General features: G+C 59.7%; 3 protein-coding genes across 4 annotated transcripts in view; 2 read left to right on the plus strand and 1 right to left on the minus strand.

The window, feature by feature from the left end:
* MMP25 (matrix metallopeptidase 25) overlaps positions 1–1,004 on the plus strand; it is a gene marked incomplete at its 5' end in the record, with an annotated part of 9,335 nt that extends 8,331 nt beyond the window's left edge. Inside the window, 2 exons of the mRNA XM_029949502.1 lie at positions 34–291; positions 442–1,004. Coding sequence (XP_029805362.1) covers positions 34–291; positions 442–713 — 530 coding nt within the window. The remainder of the gene's footprint in view (positions 1–33; positions 292–441) is intronic.
* Positions 1,005–5,196: 4,192 nt separating this feature from the next.
* Positions 5,197–8,405, plus strand: IL32 (interleukin 32). Of its 2 annotated transcripts, XM_029946549.1 has the most exons (7): positions 5,197–5,259; positions 5,383–5,425; positions 6,590–6,628; positions 6,767–6,820; positions 7,181–7,210; positions 7,370–7,429; positions 7,753–8,405. In XM_029946549.1, exons 2-7 carry the CDS (start codon positions 5,411–5,413, stop codon positions 8,110–8,112), a joined length of 558 nt encoding a protein of 185 aa, XP_029802409.1. In that variant the 5' UTR covers positions 5,197–5,259; positions 5,383–5,410; the 3' UTR covers positions 8,113–8,405. The 2 variants fall into 2 exon arrangements, with proteins under 2 accessions (XP_029802409.1, XP_029802411.1); XM_029946551.1 differs by lacking the exons at positions 5,197–5,259; positions 5,383–5,425 and adding an exon at positions 6,181–6,286.
* A 2,739-nt stretch (positions 8,406–11,144) lies between these two features.
* ZSCAN10 (zinc finger and SCAN domain containing 10) lies at positions 11,145–15,331 on the minus strand. The gene is made up of 5 exons (XM_029948657.1): positions 15,101–15,331; positions 14,625–14,892; positions 14,359–14,423; positions 14,138–14,195; positions 11,145–13,354 (listed from the first exon to the last, which is right to left on the minus strand). Exons 1-5 carry the CDS (start codon positions 15,329–15,331, stop codon positions 11,802–11,804), a joined length of 2,175 nt encoding a protein of 724 aa, XP_029804517.1. The 3' UTR covers positions 11,145–11,801.
* Between the last annotated feature and the right edge of the window lie 211 nt (positions 15,332–15,542).

The raw sequence follows: 15,542 nt of genomic DNA on the forward strand, positions 1-15,542 counted from the left end.
GCGGCTGCTCACCTGGCCCCGCCCCGCCCGCAGGCCCCCGGTTCTGGGTGTTCCGGGACCGGCAGCTAGAGGGCGCGCCGCGGGCGCTGGCGGAGCTGGGGCTGCCGCCCGGGGAGGCCGTGGACGCCGTGTTCTCGTGGCCGCAGAACGGGAAGACCTACCTGATAAGGGGCCGCAGCTACTGGCGCTACGACGAGGCGGCCGGGCGCCCGGACCCCGGCTACCCCCGCGACCTGAGTCTTTGGGAAGGGGCGCCTCACGCCCCCGACGATGTCACCGTCAGCAACTCAGGTGGGAGAGTTCGCGCGGACCGTCGAGGGGTGGGGCCGGGACCGGGAGAGGGGCCCTCCGGGGGGTTTCGGGGCGCCCTCGGGGGAGACGCGGCGCCGCGGGAGGGGCAGCCTGGGCCGGCCCCCGAGGTGTGTCCTCCCTTCCCCGCAGGTGACACCTACTTCTGCAAGGGCGCCCACTACTGGCGCTTTCCCAAGGGCAGCGTCAAGGCGGAGTCCGACTCCCCCCAACCCATGGGTCCCAAGTGGCTGGACTGCCCGGCCCCCAGCGCAGGCCCACGCGCCCCCAGGCCCCCCAAAGCGACCCTCGAGCCCGGAACCTGCAATTGTCAGTGCGAGATCAATCAGGCCTCAGGGCGGCCGTCGCTGTGCTTCCTGCTGTCCCTTCTACCCCTGCTGCTGGGGGGCGTCGCCTCCAGCTGAGGGGGCCGGTCCTGGGCGGGGTTCTGCTGGCACGCCGCGGGTCGGGGGGCCTGGGGGCGGGCTAGCTCTGAGACTGGGTGGGCCGTGTGCTCGCCCTCGCCCTCCCAGCCCCCACAGCATCCCCTGCACACACCATCCCTCCCCCCACCGTTGCCCGGCTGCGCCGCACCTACAGGACGCTCCTTTTCCCGGAACAGCTGGTGTTTTTCAGAAAGCCGCGGACGACTGTAGCCCTGCCCCCACCTGGCATTTGCTGCTCCCCAGACGGACTCCTGACCATCCGGGACGGTAGAGGACTGCACTGATTGGGGGAACTGAACCCCAGCCCCTCTCTCCACCTGCTACTCCGAATTTCCCAGAAGTGTCCCACTGTCCTGCTTCCACAGTGTCCCAGTCAATGTCACATGGACGGGGCCCCCAGACCCCACCCGGAAGCTACTCTGCCTTCAGCACCAATGTGCCATGTCCTAGGTGACATCATTGGCCACCGCGACGACCCTCCGCAACCAAGGCCCCTGTGGACCTCCTTTCTGGTCACCAACTTGGACCCAGAACAGTCTGGGTTCAACAGTACACCCTCCAATTCCTAAAAACCCTCAGTCCCTTCGCACTGGAGCGTACCACTGCCCCCAGGGAGAACTCCTGGGTTCTCCAGGCTCGGTGCTGTGAAGACAGTGGACTGAGTTCCCTCTCATCCGGGGGTCGCTGGGTCCTCAGGACCCCCGGGTGAGGAGTGGGCAGGCCACCTCATTCACCTCCCACTCCCCCACAGAATTCAGGATCTCCATCAGTGCCTCTGGAACTATACTTCTGGAAGAGTCCACATCAGAATCACCTAGGGAACTTAAAAAGGCAGCTCCCATGCCCTCAGTCTGAATCACTGGGCGGTTGGGAGCAGAAGCCCACATTTGAGTAAGCGGCCGGGGGGGGGGGGGGGGGGGGGGGGGGGGGGGGGGGGGGGGGGGGGGGGGGGGGGGGGGGGGGGGGTCTGATGGGTGAGGCGGTAGGACAGCAGCTGTCACCTCTGTCTGGTGGCTTTTCTGTGTCTCTCAAGTGTTCTACCTCCCAGGAACCAACCTCTGCACATTCTCTGTAGAGTCAAGTTCATGGCCTCACTTGAGTGGGGTCTGTCCCCCGTGGGTGCAGCCACATAGGGGCCCCTTCCTGGGTTGCCACCCACCCACAGCGCTGTCTGGGCGGCGCGGCAGGGCCCTCGGTCACAACAAGCTGTCCGGTAGGAGGGCAACTGCCAGGTGTCTTCAGCCAATCCGTGACCTGAGAATTCTAAGCCACCAAAAAGCAGAAATCCTCTGTCAGGATCCTTTCAAAATAAATGGAAGAGGAAACTTGTATTTTAAAAGCTGATGAGCCCCGGGGGGAAGACAATGAAAGTGACCAGAGAGAAAGCCCTTCCTTTCTCCAGAGCACAGATGGATCCGGGGTGAGTTTGGTGGCAGAAACTTGACAGACCTGGATGGTTCTGTTTCGTAGAAGAACCTGGGATTCAGAGTTGATGGGCAGTGGGGTGACAGACGGAAAGAGAATGAATGAGAGGAGGGAACAGGGAGAAACTAAAAAAGCCGGCTAGGCGAGCTCAGAGGAGGGGCATCCAAAGTGAAATCTGTGGCTTCTTTCATTGCTACATGGAAACTTCTTCTCCAGACTTAAAAAATTTATTAAGGGTGCCTGGCTGGCTCGGTCAACACAGCATGTGACTCTTGATCTCAGGGTTGTGGGTTTGGGTTTGAGCCCCACCTTGGGCGTGGTGCCTACTTTAAAACAAAATGCTTTCTGAGGCTCCTGGCTGGTTCCATTGGTGAAGCCTGTAGGTATTGACCTCACGGTTGTGAGTTGTAGCCCCACAATGAGTGTAGAGATTACTTAGAAATAAACCTTAAAATATATATATACATATATATGTAAATATATATTTTTAGTAAGTATACTACCGAAAATGCTGTGTCAAGTTGATTACTTTTATTTTTAAAACAGTCTCATAATCAAAATGTAAAACATTTGTGCTTCAAAGGACACCATTAAAAACTGAAAAGACCACCCACAAAACGGGAGAAAATACTTGCAAAGGACGTATCTGATAAGAGAGTTGTACCCAGAATATATAAAATACTCTTACAACTCAGTAAGCAGAAGACAAATGACCCAACTCAAAAATGGGCAAAGGAAGGGGCGCTTAGGTGGCTCAGTCGGTTAAACCTCCGACTTCGGCTCAGGTCAGATCTCACGTTCGTGGGTTCGAGCCCCGCGTCAGGCTCTGTGCTGACAGCTAGCTCAGAGCCTGGAGCCTGCTTCCAGTTCTGTGTCTCCTCCTCTCTCTGCCCCTCCCCCTCTCATGCTCTGTCTCTCTCTGTATCAAAAATAAAATAAAACATTAAAAAAATTAAAATAAAAAAGAATTACTGCTTAAAAAATATGGGCAAAGGATCAGAATATACTTTCCTCCAAGGGTGACGTCATAGTTACCATGTGAGCCCCAGTTCCCCTCCTAGGTGTGAACCTAAGAGAAATAAAAACATACGTCCACACAGAAACCTGTGCAGGGAAGGTCACGACGGCCAAAAGGTGGAAACCACCGAGATGCCCGTCGGCAGGAGTGGGTCCACGGAGCGGCACGCTTATACCTCGGCGTGTTCTTAGCCGTCGAAAGGAGTGAACTTCAAATTCGTGCTACAGCCCTGATGCATCGAAAACCCTGTGCTGAGGGCAAAAGGCGGACCCGAAAGATCACACAGTGTGACCACCTCTGTGTGATTCCATTTATACGAAATGTCCAGACCCAGGGAACTCCAGAGACAGATAGTAGATGAGCGGCAGCCCGGGACCGGCAGGGGTGGGGCTTTGGGATTGGGGGGTGCTGGCTCCCCTTTTTCAGGTGACAAAAAGGGCCTGAAATTGGTTGTGACGGTTGCACAATTCTGTGCATTGAATGATACACTTCAGTGGGTGAGTTGTGTCTGAATTGTTTCTCCCCGAAGCTGTAAACAAAATGGTGCAGTCGCCGTGACTGTGACACAAAAATGCCTGCAGCTGGCGGCCTTTGCGCGTCAGGGAGGGCCTGAGGGCTCATGGGGTCGGGGCTGTGCTTCCCAAGAAGAGCCCCGAGCATCACATGCAGCTGCAAACTCCTCTCTCCTCATCTGGACTATAAAGATGGCTCAGGGAAGGATCTGGATTCCTAGATGTGCACAGGGGGCTTCAGACCATTGATGGGCCCCTGAGGGGCCAGGAGATGCCTGCTTGGGTCTAGTTAATGCAAGTGAGGCTTTGACCAAGGAAATAGGCTTTATCATTCTGTCCTTCTGGTGGCCCCTCAGGAGCCCAGGTCCTCTGTAAGGGTGATAGGGGCTGAGTTGTGTCCCCTCCCCACCAGACTCATGTGTTCAAGTCCTAATCCCCAGGACCTCAGACGGTGACCTTATTTGGAGATAAGATCTTTATACATGGCATCTAGGCAAAGAGGTAATTGGATGGGCCCTAACCCAATAGGACTCGTGTCCCCATGAAACTGGGAAGTTAGCAGACAGACGCACATACGTGGAGAATGACATGACCTTGAAGATGGCCAACCACCGGCCTGGGTGAGAGGCTGGAACAGACCCTCCGCCCAAGGCCCTCACAGCAGCCGCCCTGCTGAGGCCTTGATTGGTTTAGGTACCCAGCCCACGCGACCCCAGGGCACCAATATAGAGGGCGGACCCAGCTGCGCTGGACCCAGAGGGCTCTGAGCCAGAGTAGGGTAAGTTCCAGGTGACCCCAGAACTGCACAGGGCTGGCCAGGACCTGAGAGGGCCCCAATAGGTGCCTGAGGATTGCAGGACCTTGGCGCCCCTCTGCCCCAGGGGGGCTCAGGAGAGCCTGGTCAGCTGAGCCTAGGCCGGTTGTCCTCAGCCCCTCCTGAGGGCTTTACCCTGTTCCACGGCCGGCAGACATCGCCTCCAGCCACCCCTGCAGGGGCCTACGGGGCAGTCTGCTTAGGCCCCAGCCCCGGTGGGCCCACCTTAGGGATCTCACCAGGCTAGCTGTGCCCTGGGCCAGGAGGTGCGTGGATCATTCTCTGGACTTTGGACCTGGGGTATGCTCCGTCCCAAGTGACCTAGTCAGCATTCCCCAGTACCTTGCTTGATCCTCCACTGGATGATTTCATCTTGCAGAGCCGCGATCTGCTTTCACAAGTCTGGACTTTGCCTCAGCCTTTTCCAGGCTGATAAGGGTGGGGAGGCGGCTTGTTCCCGGGCTCCGAAATCCCCTACCCCAGCTCAGAGAGTGGGGGGGCCGCAGCCAGAAGCCTTGCCCACCCCTTCCCAGGCTCTCGGTCCCCAGGTCTGTCTTTGCTTCTGTCTCCGTGTGTCTCTCTCACACACACACACACACACACACACACACACACACACACACACACCCAGCCTCACATCCTGCCCCCAGACCAGTCTCCACCCTCCCCAGCCTCCCCTACCTCCCTCCTCACTCCTCCCTCTTAAATTCAGAGGCTCTCTCCGGAGCAGAAGCATCTGCTGGGAGGACCCGAGAGGTGACTGCCTCTGCGGAGGGCTGGGGAGGAGGCTGCAGCCAAAGGGGCTTTCCGTGGAGGGTGGGGTGGCAGGGAGGCAGCTTCCCCTCAACCCCCTAACTCACCCCTGTTCCTCCCTGCCAGGCCGCCGCCTCCGGAGCCCTGAGCAACCATGGCCCTCGCCCAGGTGAGTGAGAGCAATTGGAGGGCAGCGGGCCCCGGGTACCATCTCCCCGCTGTGGGCCCCCCTCTCCCGCCCGCGCTGGCCCCCACGCCCCCTGACCCCTCCACATGCACCTGCTCTGTCCCATGCTCCTAGGCCAGTGGGGGGATCCACTGGGGAAGCAGGGGGTCAGAGGCAGTGACCCGTGCATTCAACAGGCCCCAGCCCATAGGGACCCCGAGCTTCCTTTGTTGAATGCTCATCCTGAAATTCTGAATAATTATTGACAAACAGCCTCACAGTTTCATTTTGCTCTGAGTCATTCACTTTGTAGAGTCGGTCCTGGTTGTGGGGCCAGATTTCCTGTCTGGGGATAAATTATGGGGAGCAGTTCTGTGTGTGTGTGTCTCAGGGGGCACTGAGGAGCAGTGGGTGGTACCGGGACAAGGGGGCTACGCTAGGAGTTCGACCTGGCGTGCTTGTGGGGGAGCTGGAGAATGGAGGGTCCAGAGAGCGAGAGGCCCCGAGCCCAGCGGGCCCCTCCAGGCACCCTGCGAACCTGCGGGTGGGGAGGCAGTGCTTTCCTGCAAAGTTTTCAAATTCCTCTCTGCCCTGGACCTGCAGCCGAGGACCTGCATCAGCCTTGGTGTCCTTCCTACCTTTGGGGGCGCCCTGTCACCCGCCCCACCCTACCAGGCCCCCACCCCAGTTGTGAGGTTGGCCCTGCGGGATTGGTAACAATGGTAACAATGGACTATGGAGCAGGGACCCAAAAAGTGTGTAGGCGGGTGCCCGCCAAAAGGTATTTGCCCAGAGCCGTGGACATTCTGCGTGTGGCACTGACTGCCCAGCGACAAGGGAACCGGTACCAGATTTGGCCCTAAGGTGGGGACCGGTGAGGACGTGTCTGGGGAACCCTGCACCTCTGTGGGGTGGGCCGAGGGCCCAGGAAGGGGACAGGGTCTGCAGAGGCAGCAGTCAGGGGCTACACGCCTGTCACGGCCTCGGAGAGCAGCAGCCACTGGCGGCGGGGACAGAGAGGGGAGGTGTTCGGTAACACAGTGGGTCCTGAACAGTTTGGGGGCAGTGGTCATACATGCGCGTGCATGTGCGTGGGGGGCGTGTGTGTGCACAAGTGTGGGGGGCGGCAAGTTCCCATGGCTCTGAGGGTCACTATTACCCCCACAGGAAGGCAGAGGTGATATTGAGAGGATGAGGCACGAGATGGTAAGCTCTCCCCAGTGTGTGGGGGAGGGAGGGAGGCCTGGGTTCTGCCGTGGGCAACGGAGAATGTTCTGGGCCGCCCAGGGTCCTGAGAGAGGAAGGCTGAGGCCTCTCTAACTTCCTCCTCTCCTCTCTGCCCAGTGCCGGATGGTGCACAACTATTGTGATAATCTCCAGCAACTCCAAGGAGCACAGGTGGGTCACGAGCCCCCAGTGCCAGGCTGTCTCCAATTTGGGGCAGGTGGGTGGTGTCAGGACAATGATGGTGATGGTGACGAAGATGAAGATGTGACATCAGGTTTGCTCTTTCCTTTATACTGGGCAGATCCTTGCAAAATCTCCCGGTTCACACCTGTGTGGCAGGCAAGGACACAGGTGACGGAGGCTTAGCAAGGTGTCCAAGTCACCGGGCATATTGATGAAAGAGCAGGGATGCCAGTCACCTGGTCCCCAGGCTCCTGGGCTGGACCCAGCAGAGGACAAGCGAGGGCTTGGGGAGGAGACTGAGAGTGGGAGAGGCTGGGAGGATTCTAAACCAAGTGATTTTCTCCCAAGGAGAGGAGGCTCGCGCGGCAAGAGATGGAGGTGAGTCTTGGCATTGTCCCCCCCGCAAAGCTTAGTCCCCAGGACCGCGCTCAGCCAGGTTATTGGGTCCGGGCTCCTGGCTCCCTGAGACTCACCTGGACCCATGAAGGTCACAGGCAGGAGCAGGTCTAGAGCCTCCGAACTCTCCCCTCTCCCCAGAATGGCTTCAATGAGGTCATGCTCCAGACCGTGGGCGGTCACCTTCAGGACAACGATCAGGTGAATGTGAGAAGCCCATTCCCCTTCCCCACCTGCTGGGTGTTGACTGTGTGCTCCGCGTGTGTGCACAGCCCCCGTGAGCGGAGGGTGGGGGGCGCCTCGGTGTCTGAGGGGCCGCGCAGGCCGTCAGTGAACATGCAGGTATGGCCAGGCGCGCGTCTGCGGGTGGGGAGGCCTCGAGGGGCTGAGCCTGTAGGGGCTGTCGGTGGGAGGCCCGGGCATCTGGCTCCCTATTCTCACAAAGGTTGGGAGGCCTCAGCCAGGGCCAAATCCTGGGCTGTGACCCCCAGGGGGAACCCTGAACAGCATCCCCATCCTTGCAGGAATCCAGTCCGTTACTTCCCGAACTGCGGCAGGAGTTACGTTACAGGTTCTGGAGGCCCTCTGTCCCTGACCCGGAAGAGGAGGACGACCCAGGGGTCCAGGACACGCAGGAGGCCTTTTGGGACAGAGGACTGAGATGGTTCCGAAGGCTGCTCCGCCGGCTGCAGCAGACGTGGCAGGAAGCGCTGGCTTGGCTGAAGCGGAAGGTGGCCGCCGGCTGGCAGGCCGTGTGCCCCGCGGTGCAGGCCGTGTGCCACGCGGTGGAGGCCGTCTGCAGCGCGGTGGAGGCCGTCTGCAGCGCGCTGGCCCACATCTGCGCCTCTGTGGCCCAGGTGTTCCGGAGCTGCACCCAAGCCTAGCCCCGGCCCCCCGGGCCGCCCGCCCTCTCCCTGCCCGGGTCTGCCCCCTGCGCCGGCTGGGAGGTCTTGGTGAAAGCTGGTTGTGGGGGCTGGTGGGGCTCAGTCGGTTGAGCCTCTGTCGGTGGTCTTCCACTCCGTCTGATCTAACTCTGCTGTCAGCTCAGACCCCGCTTTGTGTCCTCCGTCCCCCCCTCTCTCTGCTCACACTCTCCGCTCGGGATCCTCTGCGCACACCCTCGAGATCTCTCTCTCTCAAAACAAAAGTAAGTAAATAAACAAAAGAAATACGTAAACATTAAAAAAAAAAAGCTGATTGAGTCAAACTGAGTGCCTGTTGGACAGGAGGCAGGGGCCCCTGGGCGCTGGGGAGGGGAGAGGACATGGGTCGCATGGACCAGGGTGGGGTCCACCTGACCTCAATAATCCGTACATGGGACTCGGGTACGGCTGGTCACGGACCCCTGGTAAGCACTGGACGTTTTCTGGCCCACGCATTGCCTGACGCCGGAGCGGCAGGGAGCTCAGGCCTGAGGAACTTCCGCCCCTTCCGTTTGTCCTTCTGACCTGGGTCTTCATCCTGCACATGCCACAGAAGCTCCTGGGTCTTCCCAGCAACATCAGAGGCCTTAAGGTTGGGACAGAGGAGGGGCAGGGGAGGAGGACCCCCACCTGGACGAGAGAGAAGGGCAGCCTGGGGCAGAACAGACACCGGGACTCAAATCTGTGGCTGTGGCCGCCTGTGGGCCTGCAAACACAGAAATGGGGGGGGTGAGCAGGAGCAAGGCCAGGCCGGAGGGGCTCGGCCCAGCTCACCACCTTTCAGTCGGTCTCCCCCACCTCAACCCTCCCTTCCCCACTGACTTCTGGCTTCCTGAGGCTGCACACAGATTTTTGCACTGGGTGTTTGGCCTCAAACAGCAGCTGCAGAGACAGAGCTGAGGGTGTTCCGGGGCCCTGACCTGAGGACAGAGCAGGAAAGGGGGCAGGAAATGAGCTGGGCGGGGCTGGGAAACACCTGCAAAGAAAGGCTCCAGACCCCTGGAATGTGCTGACCTGAGAGAGGGATGTGGGGGGTGACGCCCACTCGCTCTCTGCCAGTTTCTTTGCTTTTTCTTTTTAATGTTTATTTATTTTTGAGAGAGAGAGAGAGAGTGAGAGAGACAGTGAGCAGGGGAGGGACAGAGAGGGAGACACAGAATCCGAAGCAGGCTCCAGGCTCTGAGGTGTCAGCACAGAGCCTGACGTGGGGCTCGAACTTGTGAACTGCGAGATCATGACCTGAGCTGAAGTCAGTTGGTTGGGCAACTGGCCACCCAGGCGCTCCCTCACCTCATCTGCCAGTTTCTTAAAGCCCCTTCTGGATCACAGGAATGAACTCTTTGATTCTTAGAAAAATCGCCTCCCTGGGGGCCAGCTGTGAGTCCGCCAGGAGGCAATGGCTAAGCCATCCCTGGCAGTAGCTTCTTGGTGGCCTGGTCATCTTGAGGGGCCCTGCTTGCTCACAGCCCCTGCCCTGCGAGGGAGGGGACTATAGCGGACGCATCATCCTTCCTCCAGGCCCCGGCCTCCTCTTCCTGAGGCAGGAGGCAACCCAAAATGGGGGTTCCTTTCGCAGAGCCCCTACTGCCACCATCCTGTTCCACTCCCAGCGGATCCCTCTCATGGCCTTTTACCCGAAGGCCCATCTCAGGCCCGAGTCCCCAGCTCCAAGGGGCCATCCACTGCCAGGGCCTGACGCAGCTTTCACGTCCCTGCGGTCGTGTCCTCTCCTCCAATGCCCGGTCAGCATTTGGGCCCCCAGCCCCGCATTTTCACGTGGCGCTGTGTGAAACTGCCTCTTCTCTTTGCGTCTTTGCACTGACACCATGGGAAAACCCTCCTACTGTGTGAAGACAGGGGAGGCTTTCGTGACCCCACGGCTCCATAGAGGTCACCATTGTCCCAAGCCAGGACAACTGTGATGCTCTTCTAGTTGGTCTCCCTGGTCTTGCCCCTTTCAAGCCGAATCAAATCTATAAAGTCACTTCCTGCTTAAAACCATCCCATCTTCCCATCATAAATACACCTGACCTGGGCCTCTGAGGCCGTCTGTGTCCTCGCATCCCTACAGATCTCCCTCAGGTACAGTTTTCTGCTCTCAGGGACTTTGTACCTGCTGTTCCCTCCATGGGGATGCCCTTCCTCCAGTTCTGAGGATGTCTCCTTCTGTTCTTCTGTTTCAGGCCTTGTTCTCTTCAATAGCCCAGCACATTCCCTGGTACCTAGTAGGTGCCCAAGAAATAAAGTCTTCAAATGCTGTGGGTACTCACAACTCCTTACTCTCATTCTTAGTTGATCAAGAAATATTCTTCTCTGGGGTCTTCCATGACTCTAATTTGTTCTGGGACCTCTGGTGACTCTCTGTATCCGACCTCATCTTCCTCCCAACCCCCTAAAGCCCGGACCTTCCCTAGGCTCAGAGCTTTGTGCCCAAGAATCATCTCTCCTTTCCCCAGATCTGGGGACAGCTCTTCTCCAAGTCTCTTGAGTCCTGGTTGACAAGTTCACTTTCTGTCCACAAGCCTTTACTGAAGAGCAGTCTTGGGCCAGGCTGGAGGAGGGACAAAAAGCACTTAAAGAGTTGTGGGTGACAAAACCACTGGCTGGAGCAGGAAGTGGGTGCGTGCTCTAGCATTGCAAAGCTTGTTTTCTTTCTTGCAGTATTACCAGAAGTCACATGATTTAAAAATCTGTCCACGAGAATGGGAGGCCAAGAATCCTGTCCCCTAGACTGCCAACCCTGGCTGGGAGGTGGGGACTCCGCCAAACCAGCTTTGGGTTTACAGGATTATGGGTCGTTAGGGGTCCCTAGCCCACAACCCCACTTGCCCATTAGGCAGGTTTCATTTCATCTGCTAGCATCTTCGATTTGAATCAGTTACCTACATTTCAAAAACAAGATTTCCTGTAAGAACCCAAAATCTGGGGTTTTTAATTATATTCCATTTTAATTAATTTTTTAAAGTTTTTATTTATTGATTTTGAAAGACAGGGAATGCAGGGGAGGGACAGAGAGAGGAGAGAGAATCCCAGACAGGCTTTGGGCTGTCAGCACTGAACCTGAATCACGGCTGGAATTCACCAACCTGGAAATCAAGACCTGAGCAAAAATCTGACACCCAACTGACTGAGCCACCCAGGTGCCCTACCACTTAAATCAATTCAAACAGCCACTTAGGGGTAGAGGGTACTGTACCGGACAGCACAGATTAGGGGGCCAACTCCAGAGAATTCTGGAATGAGACTCTTTGGCCTTACTCACAGCTGACAAGGACAGACGGCACCCCTCTGTCACCCTCCCAACTCTGGGTCTTTCCGGGGTGTGTTGGGGGGAGGGAGCCCGTCCCTGGGCCTGCTCCCATCTAGCTTGCTATGGAAGGTGCTGGGGAAGGGAAGGGAAAAAGGCATCACTGTCACAGTGTGAGGGTAACAGGGTTTTGGTGGACCTCAAAAACAGAGTCAGTTTTAAGAAAGCCGTTTTACTTTTGGCATTTTGAAATCCATCCCTGAGGCCAGGGAGAGATGCCTCCGGGCTAGGGGAGAACTAACGGAGCTGGTGGAGCCAGAGGGAGGGCCGGGGCAGGGACGGCCCGGTTGCCAGGACACCGCGAGCGGCGTGTGGGGCGGGCCCGGCCGGAACCCTCGCGAGGCTAGTACAAGGTCTCGCGGGCGTGGGTTCTCAGGTGGCGCAGCAGGTGGGAGTTGCGGCTGAAGCTGCGGCCGCACTGCGCGCACGAGAAGGGCCTGGCGCCCGTGTGCACCAGCATGTGGCGCAGCAGATTGCAGCTGCGGCTGAAGCTCTTGCCGCACTCCCGGCACTCCTGCGGGGGCTCGGCTGGCCTGGCGGCCTCGGTGCCCGCGTGCGTGGCCAGGTGCCGCTGCAGGTGCGCGTTGCGCCGGAAGCTCCGGCCGCAGGTTTCGCAACGGTAAGGCCGCTCCCCCGTGTGGCTGCGGCGGTGTCGCGCCAGGTTGGAGCTGTTGCGGAAGCGGTAGCCGCAGGTGTCGCAGGCATGGGGCTTCTCCCCGGTGTGGATGCGCTGGTGGCGCGCCAGGTGGGCGCTCTGGCTGAAGCCCTCCCCGCACTCGCTGCAGCGGCACGGCTTCTCGCCCGTGTGGCTGAGTTGGTGGCGGGCGAGGTCCTGCATCTGGCTGAAGGTCTTGCCGCACTGGGTGCAGTGGTGGGGCCTCGGGCCGCCGTGGGTCAGGAGGTGGCGGGCGAGGCCCGCCCGCCGCACAAAGCGCTTCCCGCAGTGCGGGCAGCTGTAGGGCTTCTCGCCCGTGTGCACCCGCTGGTGGCAGACCAGCTGGGAGCTCTGGCAGAAGCTGCGGCCGCACACCTGGCACGAGAAGGGCCGCTCGCCCGTGTGCACGCGCCGATGGGCCCCCAGGTGCTCGCTGCGCCGGAATGCCTTGCCGCAGTCGCCGCACACGTAGGGCCTGCGCTCGGGACCCGGGCGCAGGCCGCCCGAGCACTCCGAGCACTGGTGGCCCTTGTCCTTGGCGTGGATCCGCAGGTGGCGCTTGAGGCTGGAGCGGCGCTGGAAGGTCTGGCCGCAGTGAGAGCACAGGACAACGGCCAGCTCGCGCGCTTCGGGCTTGGTCTCGGGGACGCGCGGGGACTTCTGGTCCTTGGCGTGCGCCAGCAGGTGCTGCATGAGGTTGGTCCGGCGCTGGAAGCCCTGGCCGCACTCGGCACACAGGTAGGCAGGCTCCGACGAGTGAGTCTGCAGGTGCTTGTTCAGGTGTGAGCTCTGGCGGAAGCGGTGGCCGCAGAGGTGGCAGGCGTGGGGCCGCTCGTCAGTGTGCGTGCGCATGTGCAGCTTGAGGATGGAGCTGCGGCCGAAGCTCTTCCCGCAGCGCTCGCACGGAAAGGACCGGGCGCCCGGGTGAGACCGCAGCTGGTGCGCCTCCAGGCGGCCCAGCTGTCGGAAAGTCACCCCGCAGTCTGCGCAGATGAATTCCTGCTCTGGCTCCGACCCGGGGGTCCCCTCGGCCACTTTGACCTCCAGGATGTCACTCCTGCCGGGAGGGGACCCTCCTCCGCCGGTGCCGCTCACTTTGGGGCCCGGCTCCGGTCCCTGGACAAGGGGCTCTTCTGCCACCTGGGGACTATCCGCCTGAGGCTCCGTTGAGAGGACAGCAGGCCAGGCGATGGCTTTGGGCTCTTCTTTGAACTCCTCATCTGGGGTTCTGCTTCCAGGTCCTGAGAAAGAAGGAGAAAAGGAGGGGATGGGCAGGCCTAGCCCTAGAGGTTCCCAGGAATTGCCAGAGCCTCTTTGCCTCGAAGCAGAAAGAAAACCAGGATCCCACAAAGCAGGGAGGCAGGCAAAAGGGGAGGGTGAAAAAGAAACATAGAATTTACCATAGTAACCACTTTAAAGGTCCATTAAGTGCATTCCCAGTGCAGCTGTCACCACTGTCTGTCTAGTGTCAGAACCCTGTCATTCCCCCAGATGCAAGCCCCATGCCCACTCACAAGCACTCCTACAAACACCCATTTTAAAAGCTCAAAGTTAATGGGGTTGATGGTTACATCAGACACAATGAGCCTTTAAAATAAGTAAAAGAGGGGCGCCTGGGTGGCTCTGTTGGTTGAGCGTCGGACTTCAGCTCAGGTCATGATCTCATATTTGTGAGTTCTAGCCCCACCTTGGGATCTCTGCTGTTAGTGCAGAGCCTGCTTAGGATCTTCTGTCCCCCTTTCTCTGCCCCTTCCCCAATCCTGCTCTCTCTCTCAAAAATAAATGAACACTAAAAAAAAAGTATAAAATAAGTAAATGAATGAACAAAGGGTGGAGGGACGGAAGGAAGGAAGGAAGGAAGGAAGGAAGGAAGGAAGGAAGGAAGGAAGGAAGGAATCCTTATCAGAAGAGCCCATTTTCAGCCAAAGAGGCCAAAGAGTCAGGTAGGGTCTGGCGCTTCAGACACCCCTCTGGAAACAGAGAGAAAGAACCTTCAGTGGTCACAAGCCACAAGGGCCTCTTACCCAGAGGGTGAACAGGCCAAGCCTTCTTTGCTGGGACATCCTCAAAGGTCAGGGACTCCTGTAACAAAAGGATGAGGGGGACCCTTGGTGACAGAGGAAGGGGGCTTTGTGACCTGAGGGGGATGAAAAACTGAAAATTTAAGTGAAGGAGGGCATGGGTTTGCCACCCACAGCAGCAGGGGCCCAGGGACGGCCCGGACAGAGGGGCCAGGCCCGCTCACCAGCACGGCTGCCAACTCCTGGTCTCGGGGGTCTTCCTCCAGCCACAGCACAGGGCCCTGGGGGGCTGGCACGTTGGAGAAGAAAGAGAGAGCCGTTAGAAGGCAGACTTACCCCCCTCCGTGCCTCTGGGGGGCGCACTGTGGTCACGGCCTGTGAGTGGCTCTCTCCCATCCCTGGCAAAGAGGGGGGCTCCCCCCTCCCCCCACCCCCCACCCTCCCATACCGGGCCTCCTGGCTCCCACCTGCCCGGGCACCAGCTCCTCACCGCACTCTTGCAGGGCTTGGAATGCCCTCTTGGGGCCTGGGCTCAGTGGCTGCTTTGAACTTGGGGGATGTCTCCAGGCCCGCAGGTCCGCAGGCCCGGAGGGCCCCGGGAGGGACGGCGGGGGTCCCTTCGGTGGCTCCAGGGCCAGAGGCCCTTCGCAGGGTACTTCCTTTTTGGGGCTGTGACTGGAGACCTGGGAAGAGCCCTCCTGTTGCCCCGAAGTGACATCTGCACGGGGACAGTTCTTGCCAGTATTGAAACTAAAATCCTGTTCAAGATACATGTGCGTTAGGTGACGGACAGGGGAGGGGGGTATCCACGTCCCACTGACTCCCAAGGGAAAGGGGGCCACGGAAAGGCGAGGGCCAGAGGCGTCAGGACGTGAAGAAGGAACCGTCGGAGGGAGGAAAAGGGAGTGCGCGGTGACGTCTGCCCGGGGCAGGCAGGGCCCTGGCTCCCCGCCGGCCGCCCCTCACCAGCGGCCCCGCGGCGCCGGCCTCCCTCCGGACGCCCTCCAGCAGCAGCACCACCTCCTCGCCGTCGCGCAGCGGCTGGCCCTGCAGCCGGGCCAGCAGGTGCGCGGGCAGCGCGCTCAGGAACTGCTCCAGCACCAGCAGCTCCAGGATCTGCTCCTTGGTGCGCAGCTCGGGCCGCAGCCAGCGGCGGCACAGCTCCCGCAGCCGGCTCAGGGACGCCCTGGGCCCCATGTCCTCCTGGTACTGGAAACACCTGAAGAGCTGGTGCGCCACCTCGGGCCGGGGCCTGGCCCGGGCGTGCCCGAGGTCGTCCTGCGCCGCGGCCTCCTCCTCCTCCAGCTTGACGGCGCCGCGCTGCTCCGGCTCCGGGGCGGCGGGTTCCTGGAGCATCCTTCAGCCGGGGGCCTCTCCCTCTCTGCTCCCGCGCCTGTGGTGTTGAGAA

This window comes from Suricata suricatta, chromosome 8 (genome assembly GCF_006229205.1).
Source record: "Suricata suricatta isolate VVHF042 chromosome 8, meerkat_22Aug2017_6uvM2_HiC, whole genome shotgun sequence".
Taxonomy (NCBI): domain Eukaryota; kingdom Metazoa; phylum Chordata; class Mammalia; order Carnivora; family Herpestidae; genus Suricata; species Suricata suricatta.

Excerpts from the sequence above, each read along its gene's own strand:
- IL32 (XM_029946549.1), top strand. Across the intron at positions 6,821-7,180 it reads AGCAACTCCAAGGAGCACAG|GAGAGGAGGCTCGCGCGGCA; the intron begins GTGGGTCACGAG and ends TTTTCTCCCAAG. Across the intron at positions 7,211-7,369 it reads TCGCGCGGCAAGAGATGGAG|AATGGCTTCAATGAGGTCAT; the intron begins GTGAGTCTTGGC and ends CCCTCTCCCCAG.
- ZSCAN10 (XM_029948657.1), bottom strand. The coding sequence starts at position 15,331 with ATGGGGCCCAGGGCGTCCCTGAGCCGGCTGCGGGAGCTGTGCCGCCGC. Across the intron at positions 14,424-14,624 it reads CCAAGCCCTGCAAGAGTGCG|CCCCCCAGGGCCCTGTGCTG; the intron begins GTGAGGAGCTGG and ends CCAACGTGCCAG. Across the intron at positions 14,196-14,358 it reads AGGAGTTGGCAGCCGTGCTG|GAGTCCCTGACCTTTGAGGA; the intron begins GTGAGCGGGCCT and ends CTTTTGTTACAG.